The sequence below is a fragment of the Malurus melanocephalus genome, unplaced genomic scaffold, assembly GCF_030028575.1.
Source record: "Malurus melanocephalus ecotype Western Australia unplaced genomic scaffold, MMel_1.1 scaffold_240, whole genome shotgun sequence".
Classification (NCBI taxonomy): domain Eukaryota; kingdom Metazoa; phylum Chordata; class Aves; order Passeriformes; family Maluridae; genus Malurus; species Malurus melanocephalus.
This window is the reverse complement of record NW_026623472.1, coordinates 919,450-938,238: the sequence shown is the minus strand read 5'-3', so window position 1 is coordinate 938,238 and position 18,789 is coordinate 919,450. Positions and strand designations below refer to the sequence as shown.

The 18,789-nt window shown below is 46.3% G+C and overlaps 1 protein-coding gene across 4 annotated transcripts in view; it reads right to left on the bottom strand.

Moving 5' to 3' along the window:
• Window positions 1–3,355: 3,355 nt before the first annotated feature.
• The window catches only part of SEC31B (SEC31 homolog B, COPII coat complex component), a 33,228-nt gene continuing 17,794 nt past the window's right edge, over window positions 3,356–18,789 (bottom strand). For 3 of the 4 annotated variants that reach the window (XM_057375127.1, XM_057375126.1, XM_057375128.1), the window contains exons 15-27: window positions 18,337–18,515; window positions 17,557–17,683; window positions 16,442–16,587; window positions 14,919–15,092; window positions 14,113–14,295; window positions 13,231–13,444; window positions 12,541–12,864; window positions 11,457–11,495; window positions 9,269–9,324; window positions 7,897–8,043; window positions 7,270–7,386; window positions 5,765–5,836; window positions 3,356–5,224 (exon numbers count right to left, since the gene is read on the bottom strand). In XM_057375127.1, the coding sequence (XP_057231110.1) occupies window positions 5,045–5,224; window positions 5,765–5,836; window positions 7,270–7,386; window positions 7,897–8,043; window positions 9,269–9,324; window positions 11,457–11,495; window positions 12,541–12,864; window positions 13,231–13,444; window positions 14,113–14,295; window positions 14,919–15,092; window positions 16,442–16,587; window positions 17,557–17,683; window positions 18,337–18,515 (1,958 nt within the window). In that variant the 3' untranslated portion in view covers window positions 3,356–5,044. The remainder of the gene's footprint in view (window positions 5,225–5,764; window positions 5,837–7,269; window positions 7,387–7,896; window positions 8,044–9,268; window positions 9,325–11,456; window positions 11,496–12,540; window positions 12,865–13,230; window positions 13,445–14,112; window positions 14,296–14,918; window positions 15,093–16,441; window positions 16,588–17,556; window positions 17,684–18,336; window positions 18,516–18,789) is intronic. The other variant, XM_057375129.1, reaches the window with a different exon arrangement.

Here is an 18,789-nt window from a genome sequence, read left to right as displayed (position 1 = left end):
TGTGGATGCATCCAACTGCAATGCAGCTGCCAGGAGGAAATGGGGTGGGAGGGGGGCAGGCAGGGCTCAGTTGCCCACTTCATAGCTGATATATTAAAGAGGTTCAGCAGCCTGTATGGGTCTCTTCATTATCAGTTAGCCCATGATCCTAGGACTACCTCACAGGGAGCGGAATTTGGACCTAGGGTCTCATCAGAGCAAGAGCATTCATGTCAAGCAAGAATTTGGCCTTTCAAAAATTACAAGAATTATGGCCCCTTTCTCAGGGAAAACTGAAACACTGCCACTTCACACACAAACTACCAGCTGTTTGCACAGTKCTTATTAACACAGTGACCCTGTCCTAGGTCTCCCTGGCATCCCCATCAACAGGTCCTCTATGTCTCTGCTCTTGGCCAGGAAAGGAAAGAGGTGGCAASAGCCTCTCGACCACCGGGGAAAGCTCCAGCATGGGCTGGCTTGAGGACCATGGGAARGCAGAGAAGACACCTTCTACTCCATTTTCCTTCTGAGCCCTCCCCATTCCACAGGCAGCTGGAGAAGCTGTAGAAGCCATTTCCCTCTTCCTCCCACTCGTGCTCCATCACTCCCCTGCGGACGCRGCTGCCCCGCGAAGGCCGTGGCGCAGCCCGGGCTGGCACAGTGATGGCTGCTGGCAAGGGGACGTGTGGGGCACCTCAGTGCCAGCCCCAGCGCCACACGCTGCTTCCGCTGGGGAACGGCGACACCGCAGCTGCAGAATGTGCTGACCTCAGCAGCGGGTCCCCCCTCCCGGCCACAGAGCCCGCAGCGGTAAAGGCCCTGCTGCCATTGTGGGCAGGATTGGATGCTTCCATGTATTCATTTCGGTTTAATGAAGGCGCATTCCTCAGAGGAGAAATATTTACATTCAGCTTCCCAGGTGGTCACCTTCGCCCAGATGACACACAAACAGGCAGCCCCCCGCTCCCTTTTCCAATCCAAACCTCTTTAGAGGGCTCGGGAGGAGGGGAGACGGGGAGGGGGGCTGCTGGGGGAGCAGAATAGAGAAGGGAACAAAATGCTAATAAATCAGCCAGCCAACCCTTTTCCCCTCCCCTCAGTGGAGTCAATGGAAAGTGTCATTTCACATGCTAATCCCCCTCCGATCTCTTTACAACACCTTTTCCGAAAAGTGTTTGGGAAAAGTCCTTGTGGCCCGTTTACAGCTCCCCGCCGCTTCAGATTCCTTCTTGTCTAAGGCCGCGGCCCCGGTGTGGGTCTCTCTCTCCAGCAGGGCTCCTTACAAAAAACATCTCAACAAAGACTTTGGAGTTCATCAGCCTCCCACTGAAATTCACAGCTGCTGAACAAACTAATCCCCTCTCTTGGCCTTTCTTCCTTTCAATGGGTTCTTGGCTTCAAAGACACTTTGGGAAAGGACTTTGTGGGGACTCACACTGCTCCCTCAATAGAAGTTAGTGCAAGCATTATCTTCAGAGCAAGTGGCTTTACAAACAAATACTGCCTAACAATCTCTGCCCCTCCAGCTCCCCCAAACACACACAAGCCTAGCCTGCAGACATGATGTTATCTGCCACAGGATTAGAGCTCTGTTCTCTGTGCCCAGAGATCCTTTCCTACTGCCCCTTCCCCCCCAAATTCTTTGTCAACCCAAAGGCCTTCTCACCCAACCAAAAATGCTTTCTCTAGTGCCCGGGTGCTGTGAAGCCATATGCCCACACAGGAGTGGGCAGTGCCCACTGCCCATAAACCAGAAGCTCTTGCCAGCCAGCAGAGATATGTGCTATAAATGGAGAAGCACAGTGGTGTTCAAAGATTAATATACCACACTGGGTCTGCAGAAATTCAGCCACAAGCCTTTCCAAGACTTTCAAGCAGTCACCTCATTTCCCTTCCATCCCCCACTTGCTTTCACTACAAAGAACTTCAGAGATGGTGCTTACAGGAGTAAATATGAAGCAAAATAGAGCAACAAAGGGATAGGTGGGAAGGACTCATATCAAAGGCAGGATAAACAGTCTGTGCACACGTCCTGGATAGCAGTAGCTATGCGTGCTGGAGGGAACTAATGTCATATGTATCTGAGAAATACAGGGAAAATCTGTGCTTATTTCTCAGCAGTACAAGTGGCCTGATTTAAAGATAGCAGGGGGTTGGACTGCACAGGGTACTATAACTGGATACTGAAAGGCAGAATCGAAGAAATGCCAGGCTTGTTAAGTGATCTCAGTAAGCTGYGACTTTTCTTATACACTCATTAAAAAAATGTATGCCACCTGTGTGTGTATACCTGTGCTGTGAGTCCTTTCTGAAGCTGCACAAGTGTTACCGTTGAAAATCAGCTTTGCATGTCCCTGCTGSGGGACGGAGTTAGGCCAGGCTGTTTGCTAACTGCTCCAGACCAAGCTGCAAAAGCTCTTCAGGACTCCTTCACTATGGGTGTTTGCCTCTGCTGGCAGCACAACTACAAAAGGCTTGTTTTTCTTTAATGCATGTGCTATATCTCTAACATACAAAAACTCTCATAAACCCATGGCTCTTCCCAGCAACAGCCCTTCAAATTTTCACCATCCAAACAATCTTTCCAAGCCTTTGCTTTCTCCCAAGTCCTCCATCCTCAGGCCATGTAATATAGTGCTGCAGATTTCAGAGTTTCATGAGTGCTGACTGGCAGGCTTGTAGATACATACTAGCCAGCTAGCAGAAAAAAAAATCAGATTTCATTTGTAAGAAGCAAGCTTGATTTCCCCTAAATTTATCTCAAATTGATTGATTTGATTTCCCCTAAATTTATCTTAGTACTGTTTCAACTCAGACTTCTTACCTCTTCAAAAGCTTAAATGAAATCAGACAATAGATTCCTAAGTTATTAACTAATGATAAGAGCTGATGATTTAAAGGTGTAATAAATTGGCACACCAGGTCCTATCTTTATCCTAGTTCAAGCTGCATGGCTTCAGTGGTGTAGCATTTATTTCCAACAGGAGAGGATGTCATCAAGGGCTCTGTTTACTTATGGACATACTTGCAATTCTTGATGTCAAGTGCAAAATCCCCAACACTGCTGAGATTCCCAGAGAGAACCTAAGCCAGTCGTGGGGCCTTCTTGTGAATGATGCAGATGAACAGTCACAACGGACACACATGATCTGGAGATCAGTGCTCTGACCCTGCAGCCTCAGGGCGTGGTAAGACCTGAGGTCTCACCACACCAAGATGGATACTGCCCATAGCAGGAGAGCCCAAAATCTGGTTTGCCCCACAGTTTTCAACTGAGTTTTGCCCCCTCACTAAAGCTGAGAACTCAGGTCTCCATGGGTGGCCACGCAGAATGAGGAAGTCCCCTGCTGCCAGAGGTGAGAAACGTATGAAAAAAGCATCACAAAACACTATTTTTATTTCACTGTTCTGTAATTTCTCAGTGCATCAAACCGCAGAAATAGAAACAACACAGCAGCAACAAGGAGGCACTTTGACCTGGAAAGGAGAGAAGGAGACATGTCCTCTTCCTCCCTTCTCTGATTCTCCTCCCTCCTAAGTCTCATGGTAGACTAGGCTGATTTGTGTACATCACTGAACCGCAGGCCCACGATAGCATTACCACTCAAGCAGCAAGCAGAGAAAGCAGGGGCTGGCTGCATCCAAATCTTGCAAAGAAACCTTGCTCCCAGCTATGGATCAATGATTACGCTGCCAGGTTAGTAAGAAGGATGTTGAGAGAGAAGGCAAGGAGTGAGGAAGAGAGGGAAATACACACACACACACASAGATGTGGCCTAAAATCCCRTCTGCCTTCCCAGACTTCTCAGAACAGATATGCTTCATTCTTCTATTCCCAGAGGAATTACCACAGTGATGGCAAGTCTCAGCATAATCCATATCTTCATGTCCTGACAGCATCACATCCTGCAGCATATTCCTACCACCATAATGCCAAGGGGCCTTTGAGAACCACCTTTGCATGTGTCTATTACTGGAGGCACCATACYTGGAGCAATGAACTGTCTCTCCCTGCTCAGGTCTGGGCTGGTCAGGGTAGCTCAAGGAAAAWCTTCATGGGACTTTAATAATCCCTGCTGCTCTTAAAGTCCCTAGGCCATCTAAAAAGCCTGAAGTAGGAAGCCTTTAGATAACACCAGTGAGCAAAAGTCCAGCTATGCTAAAATAAAATAAGTGAAAAAGGCCAGAAGCCAGAGAGAGCAGCTTTTAGCCCCAAGACAGGACGTGACTGGCTCTGGGGAGAAGTGCACAAAGCAGACCAACATGCCTTCATTCCTGAATGGGAGAGTCCCAGGAACTGGAAAGGAATATCTTCCCTGGACCTGAAACGCAATGGGCTTGTGCCTGCAGCTCATGCGGGAAAAGACAGAAAGGAAGGTGGATAGAAGGTAAACAGGAGACTTGACTTTTACCAACAAGAGAGCTTGGTGATGAAGAAAGAGAACCAAAGMTCACCCAGAGCAGACTAGTAGTTGGCCCTAGTTGTAGCAGGATATGGGAACAGAGGGGTGAAAGCATGAGTCAAGGATGAGAATGAAGAGAAAGCAGGAGCCAGGAGAGATCCTTGCTGCAGCCCAACAGAGTGAGGACACACCAGCCTAGTTCCCAAGGCAGCCCAGCTACTACTCAGGAATTTTATTCTGCAGCAGGGAATAGAGCCTGAGGCTCTTCTGTGGTGGTGCTGCAGGTACCAGCCCTGTTTGTTTCCTGAAAAATAAAAAGCAATGTCAGCCTAGGAAGGAAGGAGTTTCCCCTTTGTGCTGGGGATATAGGGAAGAAGGAGCACGTCTGTGCAACCTGGACAGCCTGAAATTGAGATCCCTGGRCTGGAAAGTGGCCTCAGATTAGAAAGGAAGAAGAGAGAAAGAACAGTCTCCAGCAGCAGCAGGCACCAGTGGGCTGTCTGGAGAGTGGATGGGGCCAGGTGTGCTGGCCTAGCACAGCTCCAGGCACTGGCACAGACCTATTTCTCCAGAGTCACGAGAGTCCACAACCTGCAGCACATCAACAGGTGAGGAAGTCCACCAGCTCTCGGTGTGCACTGTTGCAGCTGCTCCACACTTTACACATTCAGCTTGCCTGCAATGGTCATAAGGACTTTCAGGATGGGCATGAAACCAGACACCTCACTGAAACTGCTGCTGCTCACCACTTGTGTATGAACCAGGAGACCTTGTGGGTAGTTCTTAGCCTCAATGCATCGGGCAATTTCRTGGAGACCCATAAGAATGGTTGGAGAAAGCTGTGGAGAGGGAGAAGAAATGAGTCAGCACATTCAGCAACATAACATGTCTCTCTCCCTCCATACCCTTCCTTACTGTTTTCACTTCATCTTCACCAAACAGCATCTATACAGTCAAGCACTGGCAGGAAGGATAACCTGCTTCTTCCCTTGCTTTCCCAGACTACAACTGCCAGCTGGCATCAGCAATTGGCATCAGCAGCTTCAGGGTTTTCTAAGCCAGTTACACTATGTTCACACTTAACCACCGCCAACTGCCCCTTCCCATCTGGGATCTGTCTATGTGCCAGTATACTTCTTGAAGGGTAAAAGAACCCTGCAAATACCTCCTCAGCTTTTCCTTACACTTAGTCTGGGCAAAAGTTAAGAAAGAAGATACAAGGCTGACTAGATTCATGGTCATYACAAGGTTTGGCACTCTGCTTGTCTTCCAAAAGAGTATGTACTGGTTACTTTTTACAGACACCAAGACCCAGAACCCAGTGCAAAGGTGGGCTCAGGGACCCAGCCAGACCACATGGAATGGTGTAATCTACTTACCGCCTGCTCGCGGAGCTTGTCATACAAACACTCCAGCCGCTGCAGCGCGTCCTCCAGCTTCCTGCGTGTTTTCTGAAGTGAAACAGGAATTGCTTGTCTGCCAGAGCTTCAAAGCCACCTCTCCAGAGCCAAAGTGCTCTCATTTAGTCCCTCCCTTCATCTGTCTTTCCACAGCATCCTACAATTGGGCTGTATCTCAGCCTCTGGCAGCCAAGGCCTGTGATACAAGCCAGCCATGCCCTCTCTGTGCACATGTACATACATGTACTTTTACACACATTCTCTCCCCAGRACAGAAAGATGGATTGCCCCTTTTCCCATCTCCCAGCCTGTGCATTCCTCCCTTCTGCCTGTGCTTGCAGACCACACCGCAGAGTGACTACTTCCAAAGTGTGAGRAACACCCACTAGTTGACCCATGAGGTGCTCAGGCAGCCTCACCCTGACTGACCCAAGAAAGAGCTTCTTTCAGGTCTCCTTATAAAGAAAAGAGAGAATATCCTTCCCACTCTAGGTAACAACCAAGTAAAGTGCCTGAGTACTAAAGCTCTGATGAGACTGACCTCATTAACCTCATCTTGAATAATCCACTCACAGGTAAGTTATTCCTTGAACAGAAATGCCTGGCTCTGGGCACTGCTGGAACAGGCCTGGAAGCCACACAAGTTCAGGTGCCTTGCACAGYGCCAGCTATTCAACCACCACCTGAATCAAGTGCTTAAGCCCAAACCAACATGCCTTTCTGCCCAAAGAGAGAACCTTTAAGTTATCCCCTAGGAAGTGCTATGCTGCACTGTCAGAAAGCACAGAGTAAACACGCTGATGATGCTGCTATAATTGCCTAACTCTGGGATAGCAATCTGGGCTCAGTGTTCATCCTAACACCTATTGAGCAGAGGTATTCTGGAAGACTTCTTAGTGGCTCCAAGCCCTGGGAAGACTTAGCAACTTAAAGTGTGCAAACACTGCTCTTCTGCTTCCAGACAGTCTGGCCTGACACATGCACCAATGTGACATGTGCCAACAGCCTTCCAGGAACCAGGGTGGAGAAATTACAGCGACCTGGACACAAAGATAGTTTGGCTTTCTCTTCCAGCTGGGATATCTCAGCCTTTCCCTCTAAGCTCTAAGGATAGCTAGTAATACCAGCTCTGCAGGAATATCTGCAGATCAAGCCAGTGAAACTGAATCAGCTGTTCAGTTCTTCTACTTTCCTTAAAAGAAAGAGCCAGGAGGACAGAATCATTGCTCCAAGAAGGCAATGAGAAGCAGTGGAAAAATGATAGAGAATGCACCTCAGTTCCCAAAGATGAACAAGCCTGCAGGCTAAAGGAGATTAACTCGGTTAAGGCAGATAGAGATTAACTTGGTTATTGGGACAAGATTCTTCCTCTCTTTACCCAACCAAAAGAAGGATGCACCAGTCAAACATCTGTAATCAAAGGATCAGTCTGAAGTGTCAGCATTTAAAGTCAAAAGTAAAGGATCAGAGAAGGGAGCACTTACTGGATCAGTGGCAACAGCTGAGCAGCGTTGCACCAACCCTTCAAAGGTGGCCTTCAAAGCCTGGTGCTCAGGGGGCAGCTCCTTCTTCTCAATGTTCTCCACAGGTAGCTGGTGATACTAACAAAAAAAAAAAAAAAAAAAAAAAAAAAAAAAAAAAAAAAAAAAAAAAAAAAAAAAAAAAAAAAAAAAAAAAAAAAAAAAAAAAAAACACAAAAAAAAAACAGCTGAATGAATACAACAGGAGCATGAAGCCTGGAGCAAGCAGATTCCCCTCCAGAAACTGGAAAACAAAAGGAATTTCACCTCTTCACAAACCTAGAGGATATGTGGAAGGTAAAGAATTAGATAATCACCTTCAGACTGTARTACACCTCCAAGCCTCTGTGGATTCCCAATTCCCAGCAGGCTGAGAGCCAGCCTGGTCTCTCTCACTCTCTCCCACCCATACCCCGGTGTAATTTTTCCAACCTAGCAACTCCTCTAACGCTCAGGCAGAGATGCCTTGTAAGGGCTAGGGAGAAACAGAAGCTCTCTACATCTGCCAAGTAATAAGAAACTCAAAAGCTGAGTTGTTTTTCCACTTGATAAGATGCTGGTGGCTGGGAAATGCCCCACTTTCCCTGGTACCTGCAGGCTGCCTTCCTTGGGTGCTCCTGGGGGTGACTGGCCAGATTCTTGCAACCTGGATAGCTGAGGATGGATCCCTTGAGGTTCAGCAGGCAGGCCCATTACTGGAGCTGTGATGGGGGCCAGAGGAGTAAATTTCTCAGGCAACTGTCAGCAAAGAAAGGAAAGAAAAAAAAATCAAGAAAACCAAGTCAAAGGAAGAAGGGTTGGTTACCTCTCCTCAGAAAAATTCAACTTCCTTTCTAACTTGAAGAGTCTCCAATTCTCAAGATGATGTGTAACACATCCCTGGTCTTTTAGTCCCCTGACTCAGAGAATGGGGCCTTTCCTCTTGCATCCCAGATGAACAGTCAAAGCGACAGCAAGAAAACCCCTCTGGAATTGTTCAATCAAACAGATCCGTTACCCCTGAAAGCACCACTCCTCAGAAAGCCGCCTGGTCTCTGCAACGGCACGAGTCCTGAATGTAGAGATTAGCAGCAGTAAAGTGTCCAACTGAGCAAGTATTGGGGAAAATCCCACGACATGGGGGGAGATTCCTCTTGCAAATACTTCATCGTGCCCCTGCTAAGCCAGAGAGTCATGACAGATTCTCTCCAACAGGGCTAGATCAAAAGGAGATGGCTTTAACAAGAGGCTAATCCTGTTGTAGTGAGCACAGCCTGAAGCAGGTTCCCAGCTATGCTGCCAGAAAAAAGGGCGAGAAGTCTGTTCCAAGCTAAAAAAGAGGAGTGGGGGGTGGGAAGGATGCCAAAGAAGCTTCTTGTCACACCTGCCAGCAGGCAGCAGTGATAGRAATGGGGTACTGAAAACATTTGTTGCAGAAGAGCTCAGCTCACAGGCCCTCCAGTGCAATCATGACAAGGCAGAGAGCTGCAGGACCAACACGGCAGGCAGCTCACAGCTACACCTGTCCCAGTTTCTTCTCAGCACAAGTGCCTTATCATTTGGTATCAGCATCTGAGGAAAATCACTGTTGGTCCCACTGTGTCGAGGGAAAATGCTGCCCCCAGCTGTCAGGTATGAAGAGAAAGTGATCTCAGCCACCAAAAAATTGTGTAGGCAACGACATAAGATTAAATCCACCCTTCTTACAACAAATCACTGTTGCCAACTCCGGAAGTAGTGACAGAGAATGCAACACTAGAAATGATAACCATGTTACAAAACAGCCAGCCTGCAGAACAGCATGTGACTTTGGATGGCAGAGTCAAGATTACTTAGACTCCAGTCCTCCCTACACATGCAGTGCAGACATAGAATAGGGATAGACACCTGCAGAGTTTGACAATAAGCATTTATAGGAATGTATCTGTTCCATGGAACTCCMTGGCTAAAAGACAACCAACACATATTGCAGCTGAAAACTTACCTTTTTCTTTTGAAGGCCTCCTCTTCCACTAGAGGGATCACTCCAAGATTCCTGAGCTGCCAGAATAAAGGACAAGACACAACCTCAGACTGTAAGAAGGTGGCTGCAGCAACAATTCATGGTTGCTTGCACCGTTTAGAACTCCTTCAGGAAAAGACCCTTTGGCTCCAATTCCCTTATCATTACACCTTCAGACAGTTTAAACTGAGGAATTTCACACCCAGCTCACAGGCCCATGAGTTGCTCTTGCTTCCCTTTCCCTTTCTTAATTTCATTCTTAGGATCCAAGTGCACAGCCTTCATGAGGTGATGTCTGATCAGACTGAACTGGCACACTCCCAAACAGAAAACTCTTCTCAGAACTACCTGAAGCTTTCTGGATCCTGTATAAGCTGCAGAAGTCAGCCTCAGAGTCAGGCCTGAACCTTGGTGGGGTCCCGCATAAGTGGGCATGCACCTCACAGTTCAGGAAGTTCTGGGGCTCCCCAGAGGATCTGGCACTGTGGTAACACAGCAAGAGCTATGCTACAGGTGAGAGCACTTCTCACCAGCACTCATAGAAGTGCTCATGGTGGCAGTCCAAAGCAATACAGGCTGTTCTGATAAAGGGGGAAAGATTTAGGGGTGGGCTCCCTTCCAAAATCATGTTCAGAACCAAAACTTAGCAAAACTTGCTGACTGCCAAATAGTAGGGAATAGGCTTAACCAGTAAATGCCTTGGGAACAGAGGGGTGTCTCAGAAATGCTTCTGTGGTACTCTAACCTCAYTCCAGGTAATTAAAAATCCATCAGACAACATGACATCAAAAGACTCGTGTCCACTATTCTTTTCTGCAAAAATCAAATTGCAACTACCTGGTCTGCTGCTGTCCTGTAAAGGCACCTGCATCTTTAGATAAAACCCCAGTATTAATAACCTCAAGCACATGAGACAGGAATAATCTGTGAGAAAATAGAGTAATTCTAAGGGGCAATATCAGAGTTGCTGGAGCTCAGAGCCACACTTAATAAGCCACTGATCCTGAACTGAGCTTTAAATCACAGGGGAAAGATGCAAAAGGTGCTTCATTACTTTAATTACCTTCATTATTAAAATTCTGGCAGCCTCTTTTTGCCCTCCCTTTTCCCATGATTTCAAGACTCACTCTCTGATGAGTTTGGATCAGTTGTTTAATTAAGTTGGCACCTATTTCTAGCTTGGGGATTCTGTGCCCTAGAACTCTGTTGGCCCCCATTGAGCCTGTGGTCTAGCAGTCCTTGGCACTATTCCAACCCAGTGGCACTCTGTGTCCTCACTGGAAACAGCTATTTAAATTATACCCTTTAAGCCAGGCACTTAATCATCCAACATGAGACAACAGACTCTGTTGCATTTTGCTGGGATGAAATGCTATCTTCCCTATGCTACTTGTGAAATAGGATTTCTCACCATCCCTGAAAGAAGTGCCCCATGGAAACAGTCTCCAGSAATGCCTGTCCTAGAAAAACCAAGGCTATTGCAGGCTCAAATCAGGGATTATCCTAGCCAGAAAGGAGATGAGTCAACATGTTGCTGTCCTTCACCCTGTCCCTGACACTCTCAGGAACATGGGATTTCYACAAGTGGAGATCTCTCTTCAATTRTGTAAGTAATGATGTTCATGAGTTTTAGATACCATGTTCAGGAAATTTCCAAAGCAAGTAATTTCAGCCAGTCGGATTGCGTGATCTTACAGTTCCTTTTCAGATTTAGAAAAATACAAATCAAAACCAGAACAGTAATAGCAGGGAAGAAMGCACTCTCAAAGAAGCCAGTTTGCATGGCTGAATTGGGTATGCCATACATTGCCATCAAAACTGAGGGCAAATGCTGGCAAGAAGAAGGGAATTTATCAGCAGYGAATTTCTGAAGGGAACTGGAGGAAAACAGAATGAAGAAGCAGGAGACCCTGTTTTCTGTACCCAAACTCATGAGTAATAACACAGTACTTTTATTTCAYTTCCGATATCCCCAGCTGTCACTTCCTAGTCCCCAGGACAGGTATGTTCCCTACCCCAGCTGAACAGCTCCCCAGGCATGCAAGGAAACAACCAAACAGCAGTGAGCATGCACACATGCACACACATCAAAGCATGCACACTCCACACATTTCACTGAAAGCTGCAACATTCCTTGCCCCACAGGTCTGGAGGTTTCTCTGGGTACTACCTGCGTGATCCACGTGGGGATCTAGCCAAGGGAAGAAACCTGAAAATCAAGGCAGGGTGGAAAAGGCACAATCACCAACAGCTTTCACTCAGTGAGTAATTTCACWGGATTACAATGCCAAAACGCTTTCCAGGAAGGAATGTGTCCAGCTGTAGCTTAGAGCTTTTGTGTGTAGTACCCACAGGCTTCACACAGTGGGATTTGCTCTCCTTGGTACAACAGGTTAGCAAAGGATTTCAGGTGAAGGCAAACATCATCATCTCAGTTCCTTCACCCTCAGAATGCTTGGAGAAGCATCTGCTCAAAAATYTATGGATTGTGAGCTTTGTTGTTAGGGATCTCCACAGCCTGGCTAAACTTGTCCCTTAAGACAGCAAACAAAGAATTAACAAACACTAGAGGTGGTGATATTCTAGGAAATAGAAGGAATGCCCATCCATGGAGAACTAGATTCACCAACACTCTTTCTCTTCATCATGCTAGCAAGTACTTCATATGCTGGACTGAATTCAAACTATAGACCCAGAGAGGTCTAAAACACTGCAGAGAGGAATCCAGAAATTATTCCCAGACAAGCCCTTTATGTCAACAGGAGAAAAATGGGAGCACTAGAGCATAGCAGACAGAGGAATTTAATCCTGAAGCTAAGTAAGGGGTCTCTCATGGACAGAGAGGGAGCACCTTGCTCTCCCACCATTTCAAATGCACTTCTCTTGTAAGTTGCATAAACAAGGGCGAGATRAGCAAACCTTCCACTAGGCATCCCATGGGAACACCACCCTTTCTGTCAGAGCAGATGCCTTTGGAGTAGATGACTACTCAAGGTGCACTGAGGACCTAAGAGACAACATCTTGCAACTACAACCTAGGAGACAGAACAACTGAACAGGCTGAATGAAACAGTCACCACGGTTGTGTTGCACCACCACAGCAAGACTAAGCACTCTGTGTCTGTAAGATTTGCCTCAGCACCAAATCCAGCCTTTATGGGCACACACCAGACCTCACAAGACCCATGTCCATTACATACTGCAAACCCCATCTGGGTTGTCCTGGACACACAAGTCACACAAGCAGTACTTACCTGTGGGAGGAGGAGGAATGGCTGCTGGCAGGGGTTTAGTAGATGGAGCTCCAGGACCTCCCTGAGGATAACCCATGTTCATGGGGCAATTGAAAGGTGTTGAAGAGAATTCTARAGGAGACTGGCTTGCCACAGGTAGAGGACAAGCTGCAGGAAGCTGAGATGATGGGACTGAAGCTGGAGTGAAGAGGGCAGGTCTGGGWGGTGGAACACCTGGAGATGTCATGGGCATGGACTGTCCTGGCAGAGAAGGCTGGCTGGAGAAKGGAGCAGGACCAACAGGTCTGACTCCCACTGGTCCAAATGGCTGAGACTGTGACACAGCTACAGACAAGACAGAGAGTGTATCAGCATCCCTTGGTTTATGTGCCAGCTATTCGCGACGCTCTCCTTCGAGGTAGCAAGTCCCTCCTCTTCAATCCATACCCTTTAATATCCATGTCCTCCCAGCCCATGCTACATCAGTCAAACTGCCACCAAGCCAGCTTTGGCTTCCCCATCCCTGTATATGCTTAAGGTCAGTGCACATGCAGCAACAGTTACTACAACTAGATATGTCAGAAGCACTGAGAAGCCTCTCAGACTTTGTCAGTACAACAAGCCTGTGAGGAAGAATGTAAAGCAGCCACCCACGTTCAAGGCTTTAGTCTCAGAAAACCTAGAAAATGGACACARTCAGTCAATGCTTACCTGGCCCTGAGACAGTTGCTGGATTCAAGCCCAGGTTGTACTGTGGGTATGGGTGCCCCGTGGAATAGACACTTGCTTGTGGACCTGTGCTGGGCTGGGGAGGGGCAACGTGGTGAGGYGTCACAGACATCGCTGGCACTGGCTGAGGTGTGAACAGGGAAGGCACTGAAGGCTGAGGTGGCGCTGAAGGGGCAAATGATGACTGATAGCTGGGCTGCAATTAAAAAACAAAGAACTTGCAAATGGCCAACAGAGTCATATGCATATGCATACAAGCAGATGCAATTTCTATCCCTGTCACTTCTCAGGCAAGAGAAATTGCTGCTGTTGTTGGTGCCCTGCATGCAGTGAATCAAAGGCATTTCCCAACAAGTAACTTGCTCARCAAGATGAGCACCACACTCTTCAGAGTGTTCTCCAGCTCTCAGAAGGATTAGTCCTCAGGACCAAGTTCCCATACAGTGACTTTCTGGAAGCACAACCAGAGGAAATAACGAAGGAATGATAATGGAATAATAGAGGTTGGAAGTAACACTTCGCAAACAGTCTACTTGTGGAAGAACTGAGACGAAGTCATACTAATCTTACTAAGATGAGTGTAGGAAAGCGTCCACAGCCCCTTTCACCCTAAGATTTGAGACCTCAGTGGATCRTTACACTTGTAACATTCTCCCCCAGGGACTGCATGTAGGACAGGGCTTTGTCCTGTCCCACTTATTTTTGGATTATCACAGAGCTTGTGTTTGCTCCAGGGAATGAAATCACTGAGGAGCTCCTCAGTGTCTGCAATTTATGTAATCTCATATTACTTCATATGCCTTCCACAACCCAGCAGCCCTCCTCCCTCTTCCCAAGCCATGAACACCTGAGTTTAAGGCCTACCTTCTCTGGATGTCTGGGACCTGTTTTGTGCGCTGGTCCTTGAAGGGTGGAACCACCCTTGAGTGCTGGGGGTTTATTGACCCCTACATTGACACGAGTGTAGGGAAAAGGAGGGGGCTGCTGATTACCCACGTTGTCTCCTTGAGCATGGAAGAGCCGATCTCGGAGCTGTTCAATCAGGAGCTGAAACAAACTATGCTTTAGAAAAAGCACCTTGAGAGCCCCAGGTGGAAAATTCTGGGAGGCATTTAAAGTAGACCCTGACCTAAAGCACTATGAACCAAACTGCAAAATGAACCATGTACCCAAAAGCCACCAGGAAAAAAACCTGAACAAATGCTGACAATCTGGGACATCATCTGCCATTCTCCAAGGCATATGAAATCTCACTGATCTTTTCTCCAGTCTTTAAAGTATTCCCTCCCCAACCCCTATCCACATTTAGGCACTAGATGGACTTGTTTCAAACTGCCAGCACAACTTCCCCATTCCTTTCCTCTACCAGCTAGWTTCAGGAAAAGAGGCAGATTCCCTGGAGAGCTTCCCAATATTGTTCTCCATAAACCATTTTACAACTCTATGACTCCTTTCATTTTCCCTGAATCAAAGGCATTACAAAGAAAATGCAAATGAAGACAAAAAACATATCCTGGAACACCTTTCCTCTCTCCCCTCCCCCACTATTCTCAAGTTRGCATAACTAAGGTGAAACCTTAAGTCCTGATGCATGTCAAAAGGCCAGCTGATCTCATACAAAGTACCATTTTCCCCCTCCTCTTTCCCACAAYAACTTGCTGCTCACTCACCTCTTTAGAGCTGCTGGGTAGGTAATTCATTGCAGCTGCCAAGCATCCTTGTGATGCCAGGAGATTGGCATATTGGGTGATCCTTTCTGCCAAGACAGGGCCTGGTGCTGGTCCAGCTATGCCTCGGAGCATCTCAATGGACCTGCTCAGCACCATCACCTTCTCTATAAGATCCTGAATAAGCCAGGGGGAAGGAAGAAATAAGACTATTCAGAATCTGACAAGCTTTACTGCTCCATCTCATGCTGAGACAACACCAGATGGCTCTTCCCACTTTCAGCTGAGATTGGATCCAGTGTGGACAGAAGTTACTCCACTCTTCAGCAAATACTGTCACCGATGACCATTTCCTCACGTGCACTTAAAGAAAAACAGGAACCATGACACTGCTACTTTAATAGTAAGGGAAAAAAAGAAAATCAGAAGCCACAAGAACATTCCAACCATGATCTTTTTTACTAGGAAGCTACTAGTGTTACAAGCTATCAGCTTGGAAGAGGAAGGTTTAAAACCATACCAAGAGAAATTCCCTAGAAAAAATTACTACTGCCGACAAGAGGCCAGAAGGTTTTTAGTTACTCAAAACTACAACTCCTAGAAATCATAGTGTTTACAGCTGCACAATGATACATGCTGGTATCTGGCAACTGGGAGGAGGCCAGTTTCAAAAACAACCAGGAGTGCTCTTTTTGTTGTTTTTAGTCACTAGTGGGGTTACAAAACCAGGGAATTCTGCAGCAGAGGACATTGTCTGCAGATACACAAACAGAAGACTTGTCTAGCTCATTCTWGCGAGTGACAGACAACAGGGGTTAGTGACTTAACCAGAACTGGTTTAAGTAAAAGGTTACTGAGATTARCTCCRTTGGTCAGAGCATGGTGCTGGTAACACCAAGGTTGTGGATTCAATCCCCATAAAGGCCATTCACTTAAGAGTTGGACTCGATGATCCTTATGGGTCCCTTTCAATTCTGTGATTCTGTGAAAYAATCAATAGGTGTGAAGAGAGGTAGGTAACAACACTGACTTAGAAGCACTTATTCATTTGCAAGAAGTGACTTCCCACATGTGATTATTCTTCTTGCAATGGGAATAAAAAGGTCCAGATTTTGCTAAGGGTATTCTGAAGGTACAGCCATGTAACTGGACCATTAAGTTATACACAAGAACAGCAGCAAATGTACTCCCAGGCTACTACTAGTAAGAAAACAAGTACAGCTCAAATTTCCCTGACTAAAAGAAAGCTCAGAGATGACATCAGTATGCAAGAGAGGCAGGGACATGTAACTTATGTCCATGGCTGGATTTATATGCAAAGTAAACATGTAAATCCTGAATGATTAAGAGTGCAAGCCTCCTTTTGAAGTAGGCCTGTAATCCACGGTTGAAGGAGATACCTTGGTGAATACAAACAGGTCTCCACTGTCTGCTGGAAGCCACATACTCTGATGGGATAATGCAAATAGTTAAAGGCTATCAGACTGGCCTAAAGAGGAGTCAAACCAACACTACAGCACGTTTACCTGTAGGGCAAGAGGTGACGAAGTCTCATGGTTTTTTACCCAGCATTCCACCAACCTCTCCACATTGCCTGATGAGATATAGCAGAGGCAGGCATCATTGCACAGGGCTACATCTCCCTCTGACTCCAGGCGGGTGCCCAGCATGTCTAGAGAGGAAAAAATGCAGCCAACATTTAACACACTCCCCTTCTGAAGAGCTGGTTAACCACAATGCTTTGGATCTGCACCTAATCAGAATCATAGAACAATAACTCCAGGAAYGGTGACTCCACCACTTCYCYGGGCAGCCTGTTCCRATGCCTGACAACCCTTTGAGTGTAGGCAGATTTCCTAATGCCCAGTTTAAACTTCCCCTTCCCTGGTGCAACTTCAGACTGTTTCTTCTTGTTCTATCACTGGCTGTTTTGGAGAAATACAACCTCCTTTTGGGTAGTTGTACTCCAAACCTCCTTTTCTCCAGGCTGAACAACCCAGCTCCCTCAGCTACTCCTCATATGATTTGAGACCTAGACCCTYCACCAGCTCCATTCCATTACTGCTGGAGAAAAGAGAAATGGGCATCTCAAAGGATGGAAGGAATCACAAAGACAACTTGGTTGAAAAAAAAGTACTTTTTATACATCCACCAGTTTTCATACGTCTGCCCAAACATATAAAAAAAGGACAGATGAATTCAGTGAAAAATAATCCAACACATTTTTTGTTTAATTTCCAAAAGAGGTGTGGGAATCTCCAGGCAATAGTAGGGTGCTCAAACTTGTTTTAGATGGATTGCAGCTCACTGGACCTTTTACTGTAAAGCAAATACCTTTCTCTACGGAATAAAAATCACCCRCTTCATGTCTCAGCCTAGTGACAGCATATATCCAGGTTTTTTCCATGCTGCTCCTAGAGGTCACAGGAAATATCCCTATATGTAACTGTACACCATGATTCTCAGCCACACTGTGCATCTATCATTCTCCTAATTCAACAGTCCACAATTACTTCAGTTCCAGGTAGCTCTAACACATTAGAAGTGCTTTCCTTTCTTAACTCTATCTGTTTCTTTCTGCAAGCAGTCCAGAAGTATCCCCTGCAAGGTAAATTGTACCAAAACATAGTACACAGCATACCACAGAGCTGAGTATAGTCTTCATGCTTTGAGTATGTTAACAAGATGGCCAGCGCCTCCTTCCAGCTCTGTAGATCACACGTGCAAACAATATCTTGCCAGTTCTGCTGCACAATGGAGGAAAGCAGCTGTAAGGGAAGCAGAAGACCTGTCAGTCACTGAAGACAACGATAAGCTGACAGCCTAAGCAACAGCTCACTTTCAAGCACACTTCCACTGTGCAACGACTAYCTCACTGTACATTAAGATCCAACAATCTCAGCATCCCTATGTTAACAGTAAATGGAACCTGATGCCTCTAAGGAAAGTAAAAAAAAACCCAACAAAGCACTTGAGAGAATATGGAAACAGCCACACTAGACTAGATTAAAGATCTAACATATATCTTCTTTCAGAGCAGCTGGGATCAATGACTGGGAACAGCATTAAGATATCCCAACCTCTGTTACACTTCCCCATTTGCAAATTAATAAGCTAGGAACCTTGTAGTTGAGCTGTAAAGGGGCAGTATGCACCACAGGTTACAAGCATGAGGGGTTGAGACAAAAACCATTTAAAAAAAAAAAAGGAACAGAGAACACAGACACTCTATGTAGACAAYATAAAGTTGTCATAAAACTACCAAGATATGAAAGTAAACGTCATGTCACTAGGAGATGTGCAGGTTTTTGCTGATATTCTATTTCCTGCATTATGGAAAAAGCATTTCCACATATATTCAGAGAAACATCTGCCAAGACAGTGCACAACTGCTCAGTGTGTGCACAAAAGCATCACTTACCAGGGAGAGATTTGTTTTCTGCTTGGCAAAATAGCGCTTCTGGGTTTCCTTTAGGAGGTTCTCCCCACCAGCTATAGCTAAGATGATGGCATCAGCAAAGCGCTCTGCTCGCATGCACAGCTCCACTGCACCCTCAAAATTCCCCAACAAAAGGGCTTGGCTGATGAGGCCATCTGTATCTGTAGAGGTGGGAAGCAGAGTCAACCCAAAGGGACATCACTCAGATGCATTGATGATGCTTATTTTAAAGAGCAGGCAGTAAAAAGCAATGACATATGGAAGCCCAGCTAAAAGAAAATTTGGAAACATAATAAAGCCCACTGACTTGACTCCAAGTCTTCCATCATCTAGGAGATTCTTCCATATTTTCAATGGGTCTCTTATYTGGGAGAAGTATTTCTCTGCTTAATGAGGTATGTTGCATGATGCTTGAAGGGGTCATGTGTTTTGAAA